This window comes from Amblyraja radiata, chromosome 45 (assembly GCF_010909765.2).
Source record: "Amblyraja radiata isolate CabotCenter1 chromosome 45, sAmbRad1.1.pri, whole genome shotgun sequence".
In the NCBI taxonomy this organism is placed as follows: Eukaryota; Metazoa; Chordata; class Chondrichthyes; order Rajiformes; family Rajidae; genus Amblyraja; species Amblyraja radiata.
The window spans coordinates 5,990,364-6,010,577 of NC_046000.1; the positions used below are offsets into that span (position 1 = coordinate 5,990,364).

Genomic DNA, 20,214 nt, shown 5'->3' on the forward strand with positions numbered 1-20,214 from the left:
TTCTCTCCATACCCCCTGATCCCTTTAGCCACAAGGGCCACATCTAACTCCCTCTTAAATATAGCCAATGAACTGTGGCCTCAACTACCTTCTGTGGCAGAGAATTCCAGAGATTCACCACTCTGTGTGAAAAATGTTTTCATCTCGGTCCTAAAAGATTTCCCCCTTATCCTTAAACTGTGACCCCTAGTTCTGGGCTTCCCCAACATCGGGAACAATCTTCCTGCATCTAGCCTGCCCAACCCCTTAAGAATTTTGTAAGTTTCTATAAGATCCCCCCTCAATCTTCTAAATTCTAGCGAGTACAAGCCGAGTCTATCCAGTCTCGAAGAGTAGTAACTCCGTACAGACAGCACCCGTAGTCAGGATCGAACCCGCTGTGAGGCAGCAACTCTACCGCTGCGCCACCATGCCACCCCATTCCTACTAAGAGTTTGGAGAGGCTGGGAACCTCTGAAGAAGGGTCTTGACCCAAAAAGTCACCCATTTCTTTTCTCCGGAGATGCTGCCTGTCCCGCTGAGTTACACCAGCTTTTTTGTGTCTATCTTGGGAGTATTCTTGGTTTACAGCCTCCTGTTCGGTCTGGGATTTAAGTTGAAGGGTGCCTTATTCGGGATTACTGTGAGAACACTATATATTCGATTAAACCAGTAACATTTAATATTTCTTACAAACTGTTACCGATGGTTTCAGGCCATCCAAGTTGTAGAGCAGAGGGATCTAGGAGTGTAGGTGCTTAGCTCCCTGAAGGTGGATTCGCAGGTAGATAAGGTTTGGTCAAGAAGGCTTTTGGCACATTGGCCTTCATCAGCCAGAGTATTGAGTATAGAAGTTGGGAGGTCATGTTGCAGTTGTATAAGACGTTGGTGAGGCCACATTTAGAGTATTGTGTTCAGTTCTGGGCACCGTGTTGTAGGAAAGATGTCGTCAAGCTGGAAAGGGTACAGAGAAGATTTACGAGGATGTTGCCGGGACTCGAGGGTCTGAGCTACAGGGAGAGGTTGAGCAGGCTGGGTCTCTATTCCTTGGAGCGCAGGAGGATGAGGGGTGATCTTATAGAGGTGTACAAAGATAGGTTGGGTCTCTTGGCCAGAGTTGGGGAATCGAGAACCAGAGGACATAAGGTGAGGGGGGAAAGGTTGAAATACGAATCTGAGGAGTATCTCTCTTTTATGCACAGGATGGTGGGTGTATGGAACGAGCTGCCGGACGAGGTAGTTGAGGCTGGGACTATCGGAATGTCTCAGGAACAGTTATGACAGGTTTAGAGGGATATTGGCCCAAACACAGGCAGGCGGGACTAGTGTAGATGGGAGACAAATTGGCAAAAGTGGGACATGCAGTACCTCCAGAAAAAAGCAATGGGTGACGTTTCAGGTCTGAAGACTGAAGAAGGGTCTCGAGTCTCGACCCAAACCATCACCCATACCTTCTATCCAGAGGTGCTGCCTGCTCCGCTGAGTTACTTCAGCATTTTGTGTCAATCTTCGGTGTAATCCAGCTCCTTCCTACACTAGTGTAGATGGGACATGTTGGCCGGCGTGGGCAAGTTGGGCCGAAGGGCCTGCTTCCTTCCACGCTGTATCACTCTATGACTACCCTTACACCAACCCCACCCCGGCCCAACTCCCAGAGAGAGACGACGGAAGAAAAAAACCACAAATCGACCGGTGAAGGTATTAGTCAGAAAAAGTGTGTTTTATTTACAAGAGGATCAACAATAATTTGCTTTCCAGAGCCAGAAGTAAATGACATTGCTGTAAGAGACCTTGCATAAAGGGAGCAAAAACAAAAGGCTGTGGTTATCAATATGAGCTGTTGATCATATATATAGAATAAAGGAACCATTCGACCCGATGCTCAAATATAAAATGGCGACTCTTTAAGATGGAAGCTGAGGACAAACACTGGACTGTTCGGGCACACATGGCTGCATTTGTAGTAGGGGGAGGGTTGTGTGAAGGAAGGGGGTCTCCCTCGCACTGGAGGAGGGGGGCAGTAGGAAGCTTTGCTACAGGATGTCGGGGAGCACAGACAGCATCTTGTCCAGGAGGCGGTCGTGTTCCATCGGCGATGGAGCCATGCCACGGCTCAGACTCCCCACTCGAGCCACGGGGAGCGGCCGTCCGTCCGATGTATCCGAGGGATGGGAGAGCAGTCGTCGGGGAATGTGGTCTGCTCGACGGTCTCTCCGTGACCACCTTGGCTACGCCGGGATGGTGTCGGCTGGTCGTAGCCCTCCCCCTCCCCCGATCGTGGCAGGACATCCGCGGAGTGGGGTTCTTCAAGGAGATTAAATCTCCTCCCCCCCCCCCCAAAGCCCCTGCTCCCGGGGAAGTGCCTCCACACAAACCCCTTCTCCTGAGGGAAGGAAGTGCGGCTCAGAGCCGGAGCTCGACTGCGTTTCCAGAATCCTGTAGCAAACTTTCTCCTGCCCGCGGATGTATTTAGAGCGGCCAGTTTTAGATTGAAACCCATTGTGGAGATCTCTCCCCCACGCTGGGAATGTGTCAAGCTTACACATTATCAATATGAGCTATTGATCATATATATAGAATAAAGGAACCATTCGACCCGATGCTCAAATATAAAATGGCGACTCTTTAAGATGGAAGCTGGGTGGGAAAGCAAGCACGGCAGATGGGGCGGACTGCTGCGAGCGGTACTTGTGCAGACTGGGGGCCGAGGGCAGGCTGGGCGGCACTGACACCAGAACCCTGGCATCTCCCATCGTGAGAGGGGAGCTGGCAGAGGGAGGACCAGTGCCACAGCCACGTGCCAGGCCTGGGGGGGGGGGGTTATAAAGGCAGGAACACCCCCATCGGTGCTGGCTGCCGCAGTGGGAGTGGGGACGAACAGTCCAATGTATGTACTTGGTGGCAGGCGTGAGTGAACCTCCCTCTGCCCCCCCCCCCCCCCCCCCTCTCACTCAGGGGCCACCTCTGGTGACCGGTCACCCACTCCCTGGTCAAGTGGGAAGGGGAGGTGGGCACTGCCAACCCTACCTGGGACCCAGCCATTGGGAAGAGAAGGAGGGAGAGGAGGGGGGGGAATGGTGGTCGAGGGGAAGGGGCAAGTGTGTGCGTCTCTCTCTCTCTCTCTCTCTCTCTCTCTCACACACACACTATTGCCTCATGTTAGACCTCCACCAGCGTGCCTGGGCAGTGGCTGCCAAACACTGAGAGAGATGCAGGCTGGCTGGAGAATGAGAGAGAGCGGGAGAGGAGAGGGAGGGAGGGAGGGAGGGAGGGAGGGAGGGAGGGAGGGAGGGAGGGATGGAGGGAGGGAGGAGGAGGGAGGGGGGAGGGAGGGAGGGGATGAGAGGGACGAGTCTACATAGCAAGAATGGGCGCACTGTCACGGCACCTGCATGGTTTAACACACAATCACCGCTGCCACAAATTGGCATTTCAGGACCACACTTGCAACACACTGGCATCTGCCCAGCGGTTTCTGGGGGGGGGGGGGGGCAAATGTACCCGTCACCTTAATGCCCTTTCCTTCGGTTGGCCGGCCATTCAAGGAGTGAGAGTGGCGATCCGAGCCAAGGCTGAGGCCTCCCCCCCCGATAATTCATTCATTCATTAACTCGACACTTAACTGTTGTTCGATCGTTCGTTCGTTCGATCCACCAATCGGTGGAAAGCCTCCAGAGGTGACCCAAGGTGTGACATTATGATCTGACCTTTGTCTCTGGGGCACAGTGAGGAGATTGCCACTGTGTGTGTGTGTGTGTGTGTGTGTGTGTGTGTCATGGGGGAAGTGAATGCATTTTTCTTTTAAGGGTCTTTTTTTTTTTTTTAAGCTATCACTAGAACGAAGGGTGGGCTCCCCAGTCTGACGACAAGCGTGGATGTTGTAAGGGGCGGGGGTGGGGTGGAGTCGACCATCATTGAGGGGGAGGGTTGACAGTCAATATCGGCCGCCAGGAGGGAGGGGAACCACGGCACGATCCACAATCCACAATCCGTTGCTTCACTCCACATATTTCCCATTCCCAGCTCTAACGATCTATAGGGTTCATCTACTCGGAGACTGGTCTGAGGCGTGCCTTGCAGAAACCGTGCACGGCTTAGAGCAACATATAAAACTCAGCGGAAGCTTCAACACAGTGCACATCATCGAGAGATCTCTGGGGGGGGGGGGGGGATACATCGGATGGGGTGTTGAAGCCAGCGTAGATAAAGTTCTCGTTCTCTCGTCGTGTTGTGTCGTGTCGGTCTCTCGACTCCAGCCTCCCCCGTCCTCCACGAGGAAGCGTTAAGTTGTGGACGCACGTGCTGGGGCGTCGAGCAGATCTCCGCCGCTCCTCGATGGGCCGCCGGGAGCCGCGAGCTTTCGTGGCAAAGTCAATGGTTCATGAAACGGGACGACGGGCCCAGCGAGCGGTAGAGAGACCTTCTTCCAAAAGGCAACGTAGCCCGGGTTCACATTCCTCCCACGGGTGAGACGCACAACACACACACACACACAACACAGCCCGTTAGTCCCACTTGGGCATCGTGTGTGCGTGAGTGTGAGAGGAAGAGGATTCACTCGAAGCAAATACAATGTTTGCAAAAGGCTATTTAAACTTGGTGACAAGCACGCACGCATGCTGGCAGAACAGGAACACTCCCACAAACACGGCACGGCTTTCATATTAGCTAGCGCAGTTGGTGTTGGAGCGGTGGATGGCAACACCGGTCCCATCGTTCAGCAGCGTTTGACAAGTGCACGAGCAACACAGCGCTTCACCGAAAGGTGCAATTCCACATGTTTAACTCTTTTTACAAGCATAGAGAGAGAGAGGGCTGTCCAAACAAAGCGAGCCTTAAACACAAGTCTCTCACACCTGGCAGGATACACACACACACACACACACACACTACAACACCAAACACCCCCTCTCCGCACCACGCCCACTTTACACTTCAGCGCCCAAAGCAGAATTTCTACAATCGGGCGGTGGTAGTGACACTGAGGGCTGTAAAGGATTACAGTCAGGATGCAAGCCAGGGCAGTGAGTGCTCAGCTGCATGTTCTAGCCCTGACCTCCCGCCACCTGGGTGCAGTGGAATATCCCTCCCATCAGCTTTCAGCTCACACAGACCGTGTGTGAAATAATGTTACCCACCCCTCCCTCCACTCCCCGCAAAAACCCCAACCATATCCTCCCCACCCCCCCCCACCCCACCCTCACCCATCCCTATAAACCCACTGGAAGGCGAGATAGACACTACACGTTAAGAGACTGGATGTGGAGCTTCAGCAACAGAGTAAACGCAGCACAATAGAGGGGTTTCCCAGGGATTTATCGCCCGTACAATCTCGGGCGTTGAAACATCCCGTTCCTGCACAGAAACGTGGCTGAGGCCCACACCAGGAAACAGAGCCGTCTAAAGCCCACCAACACCACCCCCCCCCCCCCAACCCCCCCCCAGGGATCACCAACCCGCTGGGCCCACAAATTAGCCGCCTACACCAAACCGTGCCCGTTCTACCGACTGTGGCAACTCCTAAACGTAGCGAGTGGTCTGGGTTTAACACCACAGGCGTGGACTGAGACTCCAGTCCACTGTGCCCGATCCACAAGGTGGAATTCACCCGGTCATAAAACTACGGGGGGGGGGACTGAGGTGCGGTTGTTTGAAGTCGCCCGGAGAACAGTGAGGAAATGGAGGATATCAGGACGTGTGTTGAGGTGGGGGTCGGGGAATGAAATAGAGTTGACGGGGTCGGGGAAGATGGGATGGAAAGAGTGAAGAATTTGACACCTTTTGTGAGCTTGTCGGGGCGGTGTGGAACAGCTATCAAATACTTGGCTGTGTTGCTCTCAGCTTGGTGGGAGTGGGGACATGACTAAATGCTGGAGACAAGAACAGACTATCCAGCCACGGATTAGACCACGGTGGGCTGTTGGGGGCCCCCCGGAAAAGAGCGTGGATAAACGGTGAGACCATAACGCTCGCACGGTTGAGATTTTTCAAGAGCTTAATGTTGAATTTTCATGTCAATCGAAATAAAATGAGAGATAGTCCAGTCCTTGGGGGTTTGAAGTCTGAAGAGTGAGCTTATATTGGGTACTACTCCTATGATAAACCTCCATAAATACAGGCTGCCCGTTAAAATACAATTCACCAAGCACAAATCTACCCGTCTGAAACTTTGTAGCATCAGTATTTAGCTTTGGTGTGAAGCTGCCAAACAGATACCCTTTCTATTAACATTGGGGTGCCTGCCTTTCCCGTTTCAGTGGAAAGGAACAACAGAGGTGCCGGCACGCGGGGGATGGATTATTGGCGGGCAAAATAAGTAGATGCATTTTCACTTTTTGGGGGGAAAAAAAACCTCTCAACACACACTTTGGTGGCTGTATTGTAGAGTGGGAAAAAGTTACCACAGAAACGGGGGTTGGGGCTTCAACAGTGCCACGCTGAACATAACGAAGTGCCATTTAACAAGGTGATCATCGCTCGCTGTGCGTTGAGCAGGGAGAGGGGGGGGGGAGGGGGATAGGCTGTTACAGGAGCACGACACGGCAGTCCCAGCAGGCATGGAGCTTGGAGCGTCAACAGTGCCATACTGAACACAAAGCAGGGCTTGTTAACAAGGCCGTTCACTGGTGTGTCGAGCAGGGAGGGTTCAGCAAAGTCGGGAGGGAGGGAGAGGGAGGAGGGAGAGGGAGGGGGGGGAGAGAGGGAGAGGGGGGGGGGTGTGGTTGGAGATCTCAGGAACGGAGGCCGTGGATCTGCCTGAGATAGTCCACACTATGAGAGAGAGCAGTGGTGGACGAAGGCTGGGGTCATACAATCACCTCCATCTGAACGAGGCAGCCACGGACACGTGCGTTTCCTCTCAAAGTTGAAAACCCAGCCCTGCTTCCCTCCCCCCTCCCGTCTCCACCCTCCCCCCCCCACCCCTCCAAAGCCCATATCCCACCTTTCCACTCCAAATAAACTCTGCCCCCTTTAAGACCCCCCCCCCCCACAAACAGCACCAACCCCACCCCCTCTCCTCCAAGGATCGAAGACTCTGCCTACCCCTTGCACAGCCCCAACTCAACCCCCCCCCACCCTCCCCCTCCATGACCCTAACACCCACCCCCCTCCCACACTGGCCCTAATCCTCTTCAACACCCCCCCCCCCCCCCCCCCCAATCCACCCAACCCCCCCACCCCTAACGTACTCCATACAAAAAACATATTTGAGAACACTGGCACCTTACACAAAAACTTTACACAACTCAAAAAAAAAAACAAAAAAAAAAGGTACACCAGAGTTTTGAATAAACATGGATGACACTAGTCCTAGGAAATGAGAATGGCAAAACGCTAGAAAAGTATTGAGTCTAAGATAGCCAGAGGCTTTCACATTGTACTTGAATATGTTTAGGTGGAGCTCGAGTCTCCCATTGAAAACTCCAGAGCCCTGGCTCTGAAGGGTAGTTAGTGTAACACTGGTTTTCTTCATAGCTGCCTCACAAACGCTATTTCAGGAATTTTGCCTTCAGCCTGAAAGAGAGCACAGTTCAAAGCACAAACACAGTTTGAAGGACAGCTGAAGGGACTGTTCACAGTCAACAAAGCTCAGGGGAGAGAGGGAAGGAAGGAAGGGGAAAGAAGGGGGAAAAAAACAAAACGCGGGCCAACGTACTTTCTATTGGAAGGAACTGCAGATGCCGGCTTCGACCGCAGACACAAAGTGCTGGAGTAACTCAGCGGGGGACAGGCAGCATCTCTGGAGAGAAGGAATGGGTGACGTTTCGGGTCGAGAAATCTGAAAGGTCTCGACCGGAAACGTCACCCATTCCTTCTCTCTAGAAATGCTGCCTGTCCCCCGCTGAGTTACTCCAGCACTTTGTGTCTACCTTAATTTTTAACCGGCATCTGCAGTTCCTTCCTACACATTTTGTCTGCCCCACTGTGAAATCTCCTCGAGGTGTGCCTACTGTGAAGAAGTTCTCCTCCTCCTTTCTGCGACGAGAGTTCAGCAACATCCTCTCACTGCTCCCCCCCTGTGATCCCTCCTGCCCCGCGCGACTACCGAGGTACAGTGAAGCCTTTTGTTGTGTGCTCATCCCATTCACCCGCCTTCTCCCCACAGACATCAAACAAACCAACCTCCCTTCCATCCACACCCTTGCAGCCTCTGCAAGGCCAGCAGCATCATCAAGGACCAGTCTCACCCCCGGCCACTCCCTCTTCTCCCCTCTGGCAAGAGGTACAGAAGTGTGAAAACCAGCGCACACCGCCAGATTCAGGGACAGTTTCTTCCCGGCTGTTATCAGGCAACTGAATTCTGTGGAGGCGGGTTCTCTGGATGCTTTCAAGAGAGAGCTAGATAGGGCCCTTAAAGATAGCGGAGTCAGGGGATATGGGGAGAAGGCAGGAACGGGGTACTGATTGTGGATGGTACACAAAAATGCTGGAGAAACTCAGCGGGTGCAGCATCATCTATGGAGCGAAGGAAATAGTCAACGTTTCGGGCCGAAACCCTTCTTCAAACCCATAGATGCGGCTGCACCCGCTGAGTTTCTCCAGCATTTTTGTGTACCTTCGATTTTCCAGCATCTGCAGTTCCTTCTTGAATACTGATTGGGGATGATCAGCCATGGCGGTGAAGGGCCGAATGGCCTACTACTGCACCTATTGTCTATTGAATTGTCCTAGCACAACCAGAGAGAGGTCCTGAACTACTATAAGGTCGTAAGTGATGGGAGCAGAATGAGGCCATTCGGCCCATCTTTGATCAGACTTTATTTGCCACTAAATGTTATTCCCTTTAAGTGTATCTTCCACCCACTGTGACCAGTGTTCACTCTAGTTCTGACCGATTCACCAGGGTCTATATACTGTGGACGGCTCAACCCTGGGGACCTGGAAACAACTCTTGCACGTGTGGTCTATGGGGGCAGAGCATCCGCACGTGATGGAAGGAGGGGGAAGAAACAAACTGAGCCCTGGGGGGGAGGGGAGGGGGAGAGAGAGAGGGGGGGGGGAGGGGTGGGAGAGAGAGAGAGAGAGAGAGAGGCTTATGGTTTCCATTTCTTCACCCCCGACATGTTAACAAACTAACCTTGAGCTGTGTGAAGATTTGCGCAGCCTGATTGAAGTCCCAGTCGTTGTCTTGCAGGCATCTAGGAAACAAAATGGACAATCAATGACTGTCGGGGGGCGGCACGGTGGCACAGCGGCAGAGTTGTTGCCTCGCAGCGCCAGGGATCCGGGTTCCATCCCGACTACGGGCGCTGTCTGTACGGAGTTTGCACGTTCCCCCCCCATGACCACGTGGGGTTTCTCCGAGATCTTCCGTTTCCGCCCACACTCACTCCAAAGACATCCAGGTTAGTAGGTTGATTGGCTTGGTGTATGTATAAGATAGACAAAAATGCTGGAGAAACTCAGCGGGTGAGGCAGCATCTATGGAGCGACCCTTCTTCAGAAGAAGGAATAGGTGACCTCGGGTGCTGTCTGTATGGAGTTTGTACCTTCTCCCCGTGGGTGTCTCCCGGGTGTTCCCGTTTCCTCCCGCACTCCAAAGACGTACGAGCTTGCAGGTCAATTGGCCTGGGTGAAATTGTACATTGACCCTAGTGTGTGTGTGTGTGTGTTGGATGGTGCTGGTGTACGGGGATCGCTGGCCGGCACGGACTCAGTGGGCCGAAGGGCCTGTGTATGCGCTGTATCTCTGAACTAAACACTTGTACAAACGAGAATCAAAGTAGATGTGGCCAATGGGGGTTTGATCCAGTGCGATGGTTCCCCTCCTTCTAGCACAGGTTGGTAAGCAAGGTGATCAAGCAGCAGCAAACAGAACATCTGGTTGTGTAACAGCCACAGAGATACCACAGAACTGGGACCATTCACACCGGTTCCGATTCTGAACTCCCACTTCAAAGACCTCATTGTGGTCAGCACTTTGCTTGTCAATTATTAGACACACCAAGCCTCCAGTTTAGAAATGTTATCTACGTCGATGAATCTCACTCGATGATAAGCAGAGGCCCATTCGTTTTCCATTCTTTTGTCAATTTGCTGATATTGAACAGGCTGTGGCCAAGGTGGGCTCTGCAGATCAACGACAGGAGAGGATATTGAACAAGGAGAGGCTGCAAATGCTGGAATCCCAAGCAATAAATAAACTGCTGGAGAAACTCAGCGGGTCGGGCAGCATCTGTGGAAGTTAATGGACAGGTGACGGTTTGGGTCAAGATCCTTCTTCGGTCTCTGGAAGGGTCCTCACCAGAAATGCCGTATGTTCGTTACCCCCACCACAGCTGCTGCCTGACCCGCTGAGTCACTCCAGGGCGGCATGGTGGCGCAGCAGTAGAGTTGCTGCCTCACAGCTCCAGAGACCCGGGTTCGATCCTGACGACGGCCGCTTGTCTGTACGTTCTCCCCGTGACCTGCGTGGGTTTTCTCCGAGATCTTCGATTGCCTCCCAAGCTCCAAAGACGTACAGGTTTGTAGGTTAATTGGCTTTGGTATCAAATGTAAAATTGTCCCTGGGATAATTTACAATTTTACCGAAGCCAGCTCACCTGCAAACCTGCACGTCTTTGGAGTGTGGGAGGAAACCGAAGATCTCGGAGAAAACCCACGCAGGACACGGGGAGAACGAACAAACTGCGTACATACAGCACCCGTAGTCGAGGTGGATCCTGGGTCTTCTGGCGCTGTGAGGCAGCAACTCTACCGTTGCGCTACCATGTGCAGGGAGTGGGTGAGAAAGAGTCACATGATGCACCAAGACAGCGTGCAGAAACAGACCCGGGGCACCAACGGCCATACACTAAAGGCTAAAAGAAGCACAAACTCTGAGGTTTCTCACCGTCTCATTTGCAAATGGCAATTTATAAACAGTCGAACGAGGCTACACTGAAGTTCATTGTGTTTGAAGAAGGGCCTCAAACTGAAATGTCAGTGATACAGCGTGGAATCAGGCCCTTCGGCCCGACTTGCACACACTGACCAACATGTCCCATCTACACTAGTCCGACGCCTGCCTTTGGCCCATATCCCTCTAAACCTATCCTATCCATGTAGACGTCACCTATTCCTTTTCTCCAGAGATGCTGCCTGATCTGCTGAGTTACTTTTTATGTCTATCTTCAGTTGTAAACAAGCACCTGCAGTTTCTTCCGACACATGTTGTACGTTCCACTGCAACATCTCCTCAAGGTACGCCTACATTGAAGTTCTCCTCTCACCAACGAGAGTTCTGCAAGATCCTCTCCCTTAAATGTTGGGATAGTTCCTGCCTCAACTACATACATTGCATATACCCACCACCCTTTGTGTGAAAAAGTTACCCCTCAGATTCCTATTAAATCTTTCCTCCCCTCACCTTAAACCTATGTCCTGTGGTCCTCGATTCCCCTACTCTGGACAAGAGACTCTGTGCATCTACCCGATCATGGTTTTACACACCTCTATTAGATCACCCCTCGTCTACCGAAAATAGACACAAAAAGATGGAGTAACTCAGCGGGTCAGGCAGCATCTCTGGAGAGAAGGAGTGGGTGTAGGAATTCTGGTTTAAACCGAAGTCTGAAAGAGGGTCTCCGCCCGAAACGTCACCTGTTCCTTTTCTCCAGAGATGCTGCCTGTCCTGCCGAGTTAAAATGGCTCCAAAACATTTTGTGTCTATCTTCAAAGCCAATGTGCTGGCCGTTTTGGACTACCCTTTGTTTCCTGATTGAGCAGAGTACATCAGACAAAAGATGGATAAAAGGACACGTTTGGAGGGATACGGACACAAGGCGGACAGGTGGGTGGGACATTTTGGCCGGCATGGCCACGTTGGGCCGAAGGGCCTGTTATCCACACTGTTTCACTCTATAGACACAAAATGCTGGAGTAACTCAGCGGGATCTCTGGATAGAAGGCGTGGGTGACCCTTCTACAGAGATCCCGACCCGAAACGTCACCCATTCCTTCTATCCAGAGATACTGCCTGTCCCCGCTGAGTTACTCCAGCATTTTTGTGTCTTATCTTCGGGTTAAACCAGCATCTGCAGTTCCTTCCTACAAAGTATTGTTTAAGAAAGAACTGCAGACGCTAGAAAAATCGAAGGTAGACAAAAAATGCTGGAGAAACTCAGCGGGTGAGGTAGCATCTATGGAGAGAAGGACTAGGCGACGTTTCGGGTCGAGAAGGGTCTCACCCTTCTAGGGTCTCGACCCGAAACATCGCCTATTCCTTCTCTCCATAGATGCTACCTCACCCTTCCAGGGTCTCTACCCGAAATGTCGCCTATTCCTTCTCTCCATAGATGCTACCTCACCCTTCCAGGGTCTCTACCCGAAATGTCGCCTATTCCTTCTCTCCATAAATGCTGCCTCACCCGCTGAGTTTCTCCAGCATTTTTTGTCTACCTTCCTACAAAGTACATCAGACAGCGGCTAAATAGTGTTGGTTCTCCTTCAATGGTGCAATTTACACCTCTGCTTAAGGGCACTTCAAGGGATTATCCCAGTCTGATACTGAAACAGGATGTGTAAATGACAGTGCTGCAGAGATAGTGATAACTGGAGCCTGGATTTAACTAGTTGTCGCTAATGCAGATTACGAGATGCTGATGATGAATAGTTCCCTCGGAGGCTCTGTGGAAGACACTAAATTATCACCGCAACTTGAGGACTAGGGGGAGCCCAGAATCATAGCTCATGTCTGGCCCAGTGAGAAGACTTTTCTTGTGGGAAGGAACTGCGGATGCCGGTTTACACCGAAGATAGATACAAAATGCTGGAGTAACTCAGCGGGATCTCTGGATAGAAGGAGTGGGTGACGTTTCGAGACCCTTCTTCAGATTTCCCGACCGGAAACGTCATCCATTCCTTCTATCCAGAGATGCTGCCTGTTCCCGCTGAGTTACTCCAACATTTTTGTGTCTATCTTCAGTGAGAAGCCTGGTGGGGCAAATGGTGCATTCTGCTCTCACAAGCTTACTTACACTTAGTTCTTCCCACACTGTTGAGTGCATCGGGCAGCAAGGTTTGGCCATTCTGGTCGGTCATGTGCAACATCTTCCACCCTCGTTAGGGTTCCGTCCCGGGCTTCCAAACCCTTCGGGAATGTTCGCCTCCATGTGAGTTTGGGTCGGCCTCTTTTCCGTCAGGTCCGTCAGGTTGCCAGGTCATTGCTATCTTAGGTGCACGTTCTGGTGACATTCTGAGTACATGTCCTGCAGATTTCATCCTGCATACCTCTATGTCCTGGCTGAGAGCCTTTGTTGCAGTTTCCTGATAGATCTCCTCATTTGTGATGTGGTCTCTGTAGCTAGTCTTCAGGATCTTCCTCAAGCAGCGTTGTTGGAATGCATCCAATTTCCTTTTCATCTTCATATTGATTTTCCACACCTCGCTGGCATAGAGGGCTGTAGGGAGGACTGCGGACTGCAAGAGCTTGACTTTGAGCATCTTGGATATCCCGCCACTAGGCCATATCGGCTGCATATTCACCTGACCATACTCACCTGATGCCTGTATGGTGGTGAGTAGTCACCCAAAGAGTCGTACCTTTCTCTGGTCGCCGCTGGATTTTCAACATGTTGAACATTTTCGGTGACCTGCTGCCACTATGACGGGTGCCGGCAAGTCGCCGAAAAAAATCACGTAAGTGGGACAGGCCCTTTAGTCTTTTACTTGTAGCTTGCAAACCAGTCTCCTGGATTGCACCTGCAATCACCACCTGATATCGGCTTCCAGCCACCATTCCGGGAATGTATCTAGACCCTAACAACCTGCTGTGCAAGGGAGGGAGGGTTTAAGAAAAATGTCCCCTCTTCCCCAACTTTAGTTTTAGTTCAGAGCAACAGCATGGAAACAGGCCCTTTGGCCCACCGAGTCCACGTTGACCATTGATAATATGTTCACACTGCTTCTGTTATCCCACTTTCACTTCTACTCCCTATACATTGCATGCAATTTGCAGAGACACATTAACCTGCAAGCCACCTCCAGTTTAAATTCCATTTGGAATATTTTGGAGGACCAAGAAACCAAGAACCAACCAAGCGATCACCCTGTACACTAACCGACACACACGAGGGATCATTTTACAACTTACCAAACCTAGGAACCTGTACGTCTTTGGAGTGTGGGAGGAAACTGCATAGGGAGAACGTGCAAACTCCATACAGAGACAATCAGCAACGAACCCGGGGCTCTGCTGCTGTGAGGCAGCAGCTCTACCACCTTAGTGGACTTGACTTGGTCTTAACGTCACGGGGAGAGCAGATGACGGGGAAAGCAAGTTAGGGAAGCTGGTGTGGAACACTTACTTCTGCGACCACTCTATGTTCATGTTCGACTGCTGTGAGAAAAGCTGCAGCATTTCCTGTTGGGGAGCGGTGAGGGTGGGCACGGGACTGCTGGACGGCGTGGGCGCGGGGGTCACAAAGGCCATGCGGATCTCCTCCGTGGTAGCGTTCCTGATGAAAAGCTGGTCGTTCACAATGCACAGCCTGAGGGGAGCAGAGGGAACAGGGAGGCATTCAGTGCAACACCACCAGCAACATCCGCTGGTTTAAATCGACGATAGACACAAAATGCTGGAGTAACTCAGCGGGACAGGCAGCATCTCTGGAGAGAAGGAATGGGTGACGTTTCAGGTTGAGACCCTTCTTCAACTATTCCTTCTCTCCAGAGGTGCTGCCTGTTACGCTGAGTCACTCCAGCATTGTGTGTCCACCACCAACATCGCCTGGCCAGGCCAGGCCCACACCTGTAACTCCAACCCAGCACTGCCCGCCAGGACAGTGAACCTTAATGGTCAAGTTAAGACTCTAACATTTTCAACAACTGCGAACTTAAAGGGCACAAGATGACGCGAGAAGGGAAAGATTTATTAGAATCCTGAGGGGCAACTATTTCACTCAGAGGATAGTGTGTATATGGAATGAGCTGCCAGAACAGATGGTTGAGGCAGGTACAATAACAACGTTTGGGCAGGTACATGGATGGGAGGGTCAGTGGGTTTGGGGTCAAATGTGGGCTGAGATGGACATCTTGGTCAGCATGGAAGAGTTGTGCTGAAGGGCCTGTCTCCGTGCTGTACAACTCTACGACTCGAAATGGTGGAGAAATAACAGAGAGGATGTTTCCACTAGTGGGAGAGTCTGGGACCAGAGGCCATAGCCTCAAAATTAAAGGACGTTCCTTGAGCAAGACGAGGAGGAATTTCTTTAGTCAGAGGGTGGTGAATCTGTGGAATTCATTGCCACAGAAGGCTGTGGATATATTTAAGGCAGAGAGAGATAGATTCTTGATTAGTTTAGTTTTGTATAGAGATACAGCGCGTAAATAAGCCCTTGGCCAGCAGCGACCAGCGATCCCGCACATTAACACTACCCTACACACACTAGGGACAATTTACACCCATACCAAGCCAAATCAATACAAACCTTGTACATCTTTGTAGTGTTGGGAGGAAACCGAAAATCTCAGAGAAAACCCACTGGGTCACGGGGAGAACGTACAAACTCCGCACAGGCAGCACCCGTGGTCGGGATGGCACGCGGGTCTCTGGCGCTGCAAGGCAGCAACTCTACCGCTGCGCCACCGTGCTGCCCAATGATTCGTGTGGGTGTCAGGACATTATGGGGCGAAGGCAGAAGAATGGGGTTGAGAGGGAGGAATCGATCAGCCACGATTGAATGGCGGAGTAGACTTGATGGGCCGAATGGCCTAATTCTGCTCCTATCACTTTTGAACTTATAACGTCAGCATTTGAAGGTGTCATCTTCAATGCATCTACCGTAGATATCTCATTCATCTTCTGCCTGCTTTTAGTTCTGTGCTACATACGAGATGATAGAGCTTTATTTATCCCAGGAGGGAAATTAATCTGCCAACAGTCGTAAAACACAAGATACATGAAACATGTGGAAAGGATTGGGGATGTGCAAAGAGTGGGGGGGGGGGGGGGGGGGGGGGGGGGTGAGGGGAGTCGGTCCAAGTTAAATAGCTATGCCACAGCTCACTGGGAGAGAACGATTATTTACAGACTTACCCTGCGTTCCCAGCAGGCACGGCAACGAACACCCTCGAGAAGGCCCTCACGGACTCCCTCGATTTACTGTCGACTGCGGATAAAATAACGTTTTTGTTTAGTTTGGAGATTTGACATTGCAAGGGCTTGAATTTTTTTTAATTAAACATTTCTACCAGGCTGAAGCGAGCAAATGCACGCACCTTCTTTGAAAACACCGTGCACAGTAAAACAGAGCAGCGTGTTCTGAAACAGAAAGGAAAAAGTTGTCATTTTGTGTGGTGCATTATGTTGCATGGGAGGTGTTGGTGCAGTCACTCTCAACGTTTCATGGTATCTGGGCGAGCAGTTCAGTTCAGTTTAGAGATACAGCGCGGAAACAATACACAATAGACAATAGGTGCAGGAGTAGGCCATTTGGCCCTTCGAGCCAGCACCGCCATTCAATGTGATCATGGCTGATCATCCCCAATCAGTACCCCGTTCCTGCCTTCTTCCCATATCCCCTGACTCCGCTATTTTTAAGAGGCCTATCTAGCTCTCTCTTGAATGTATCCAGAGAACCGGCCTCCACCGCCCTCTGAGGCAGAGAATTCCACAGACAGGCCCTTCTCGCCCCACCGGGTCCGCACCAACCCCCGCACATCAACACGATCTTACACGAGGGACAATTAAAAAAACAAAACATTTACCAAGCCAATTTGCCCACATACCTGGACATCTTTGGAGTGCGGGAGGAAGTCTGTGGAATTCTCTGCCTCAGAGGTTATGGGGAGGCAGTTTCTCTGGATGTTTTCAAGAGAGAGCTAGATGGGGCTCTTAAAAATAGCGTAGTCAGGGGATATGGGAAGAAGGCAGGAACGGGGTACTGATCGGGGATGATCAGCCATGATCACATTGAATGGCGGTGCTGGCTCGAAGGGCCGAATGGCCTACTCCGCACCTATTGTCTATTGTCTAAACTGAAAATCTGGGAGAAAACCCACGCAGGTCACGGGGAGAACGTGCAAACTCCGTGCAGACAGCACCCGTAGCCGGCACGGAACCCGGGTCTCCAGCGCTGCAAGCGCTGTAAGGCAGCAACTCTACCGCTGCACCACCCTGGCCGCCCACACTGATCAATGACACTGATAAGAGCAGTTTTACCATGTCAAAGTTTTAAGAGTTGTACTGGGGAGCGAGTCAAGGAGCCTGTGGTGCAGCTCGTCACTTACTGTCTGTGTGCTGACGTCCACAACGAAGGAAGCCGTGTCGTGCTGCGTCTTTGGGAGCTCGTTCAGAAAGGCCACGACGTTTAACCTGGTATGCTTCAACAACCTCGCCCGTAGTGCTAGCAGCGGTAAAAAACAACAACAGTGAATAAAGAAAATCAGCCGCACACTTAAACACAGATGCCCATTCCTCTCATCTAATCAAGTCGTCAAGTCACATTTATTTATATAGCACATTTAAAAAACAACTCTCGTTGGCCAAAGTACTTTACATTTGTTATAAGAATAGTATAAACAAACAAACTACATACATATATACATATAGCCCTCGCTCAGTGGACGTCAGGAAAGGCTTGGGAGTATAGATAAGTCTTTAGTCTTGACTTAAAGGAGTCGATGGAGGGGGCGGTTCTGATGGGAAGGGGGATGCTGTTCCACAGTCTAGGGGCTGCAACCGCAAAGGAGCGGTCGATCGCCCCTAAGCTTATGCCTAGACCGTGGGATATTCAGCAACCCCAAGTCGGCCGATCTGAGGGACCTGGAGGTGGAGTGGTGGGTGAGAAGGCTTTTAATGTAGGAGGGGGCAAGCCTATTGAGGGCTTTGTAGACATGGAGGAGGGTCTTGAAATGTATACGGAACCGCACAGGGAGCCAGTGGAGAGAGGCCAGGATCGGGGTGATGGGGTCCCTTTTTTGGGTGACCGTCAGGAGTCTCGCTGCGGCGTTTTGGACCAGTTGCAGGCGGGACAGTGAAGATTGGCTGATGCCAGTGTAAAGGGAGTTGCAGTAATCTAGGCGGGAGGAGATAAATGTGTGGATGATCTTTTCCAGGTCATCAAAGTGGAGGAATTGTGGGAGATACACAAAAATGCTGGAGAAACTCAGCGGGTGCAGCAGCATCTATGGAGGCAACGTTTCGGGACGAAACGTTGCCTATTTCCTTCGCTCCATAGATGCTGCTGCACCCGCTGAGTTTCTCCAGCATTTTTGTCTACCTTGGACCCAAGGTAACTTTGGTTCAGTTTAAGGTACACACAAAATGCTGGAGTAACTCAGCGGGGCAGGCAGCATCTCTGGGGAGAAGGAATGGTTGACGTTTCATTTTGTGTATCTTCGATTTTCCAGCATCTGCAGTTCCTTCTTAAACATCTAATGGGAGAGTCTAGGACTAGAGGTCATAGCCAAGTTCAAGTGAGTTTATTGTCATGTGTCCCTGTATAGGACAATGAAATTCTTGCTTTGCTTCAGCACACAGAACATAGTAGGCATTTACTACAAAACAGATAAGTGTGTCCATATACCATAATATAAATATATACACACATGAATAAATAAACTGATAAAGTGCAAATAACAGAAAATGGGTTATTAATAATCAGTTTTGTCCGAGCCAGGTTTAATAGCCTGATGGCTGTGGGGAAGTAGCTATTCCTGAACCTAGAGCAGTGCCTCGGAATTAAAGGACGTTCTTTTAGGAAGGAGATGAGGAGAAATTTTGTTAACCAGAGGGTGGTGAATCTGCGGAATCCTTTGCCACAGAAGGCTGTGGAGGCCATGTCAGTGGATATTTTTAAGGCAGAGATAGAGTTTCGATTAGTACAGGTGTCAGGGGAGAAGGCAGGAGACTGGGGTTAGGAGGGAGAGATAGATCAGCCATCAACCACCTCCAGTTTAAATTCCATTTGGAATATTTTGGAGGACCAAGAAACCAAGATTGAGTGGTGGATTAGACTGGATGGGCCGAACGGCCTAATTCTACTCCCATCACTTATGGCCTTGTGATCTTTACAGTCGGTTATCCACACAGGTAGAAGTGGAATTACAAAATAATACGACTATTAATCAAGAAGCAGAGGACGGAGGTTTAAGGTGAGAGGGGAAAGATTGAATAGGAACCCGAGGGGTAACTATTTTTTTTACACTAGGGTAGTGGGTATATGGAACGAGCAGCTGGAAGAGATAGTTGAGGCTGTTGCCGTGTTGCAATGTTTAAGAAACATTGAGACAGGTACATGGATAGGATAGATTTAGAGGGATATGCGCCAAACGGGGGCAGGTGGGACTGGTGTAGATGGGAAATGTTGGTCGCTGAGGGCAAGTTGGGCCGAAGGGTCTGTTGTCTGTTTCCATGCTGTATGATTGTCTCTCCAAATCCCTCGACAACATCTAGAGCAGTGGCAAGTATGAGTGCAAGTGACCACGAATAATGCCGTTGAATAGCGATGGATATTTGATTTGATCATTGCACAAGTACGAGTACAGGTACAACAAAATACAGTTTAGCATCTAATCAGAGTGCAAGGTAGTAAAATACTGGTTAAAACAATATGTACAATGTGGATGAATTAAACTAGTACATAGGCAAATAAATATATACAGGTAAAAGAGTATAAAGATAGCTAGCGTCAGGCCTGTGAGTTCAGCAGGGTGATGGTATTTTGGAAGAAGCTGTTCCTCAGCCTGCTGGTGCGAGACCTGAGGCTCCTGTACCGCCTCCCTGATGGGAGGAGGGCAAATAGCCCATGGTTGGGGTGAGAGGGGCCCTTAATGATTTTTCCGGCCCGTCTCAGACACCGTTTGCGATGGAGGGCAGCCATGGCAGGGAGCGGGGCACCCATGATGTGCTGAGCGGTTTTCACCACCCGTATGGAGAGAAAGCACCACTTCACCTGGCAGTACGGGCAAAAGAGCAGCTTGCAGGACGGCTTTGCAACCACTAAATATAACAAGGGTTACAAACACAGTGCGCTTGTTTGCTTTTAAGATTTGTTTAGTTTAGTTTAGAGATACAATGTGGAAACTGGCCCTTCGGCCCACCGGATCCGTACCGACCAGCGGTCCCCAGCACACTAGCAATATCCCACACACACTAGGGATGATTCACAATTTTACCGAGGACAATTAACCTACAAATCTGTACGTCCTTGGAGTGTGGGAGGAAACTGGGGCACCCGAAGAAAGCCCAAGCGGTCACGGGGAGAAGGTACAAACTCCGTACACACAGCACCCGTGGTCAGGATGGAACCC

At 50.9% G+C, this 20,214-nt stretch overlaps 1 protein-coding gene across 1 annotated transcript in view; it reads right to left on the bottom strand.

The window, feature by feature from the left end:
* Nucleotides 1-7,201: 7,201 nt before the first annotated feature.
* The window catches only part of nxf1 (nuclear RNA export factor 1), a gene marked incomplete at its 5' end in the record, with an annotated part of 82,569 nt that continues 69,556 nt past the window's right edge, over nucleotides 7,202-20,214 (bottom strand). Inside the window, 6 exons of the mRNA XM_033015215.1 lie at nucleotides 7,202-7,494; nucleotides 9,059-9,119; nucleotides 14,268-14,450; nucleotides 15,998-16,070; nucleotides 16,180-16,222; nucleotides 17,191-17,306. Of these exons, the coding sequence (XP_032871106.1) occupies nucleotides 7,450-7,494; nucleotides 9,059-9,119; nucleotides 14,268-14,450; nucleotides 15,998-16,070; nucleotides 16,180-16,222; nucleotides 17,191-17,306 (521 nt within the window). The remainder of the gene's footprint in view (nucleotides 7,495-9,058; nucleotides 9,120-14,267; nucleotides 14,451-15,997; nucleotides 16,071-16,179; nucleotides 16,223-17,190; nucleotides 17,307-20,214) is intronic.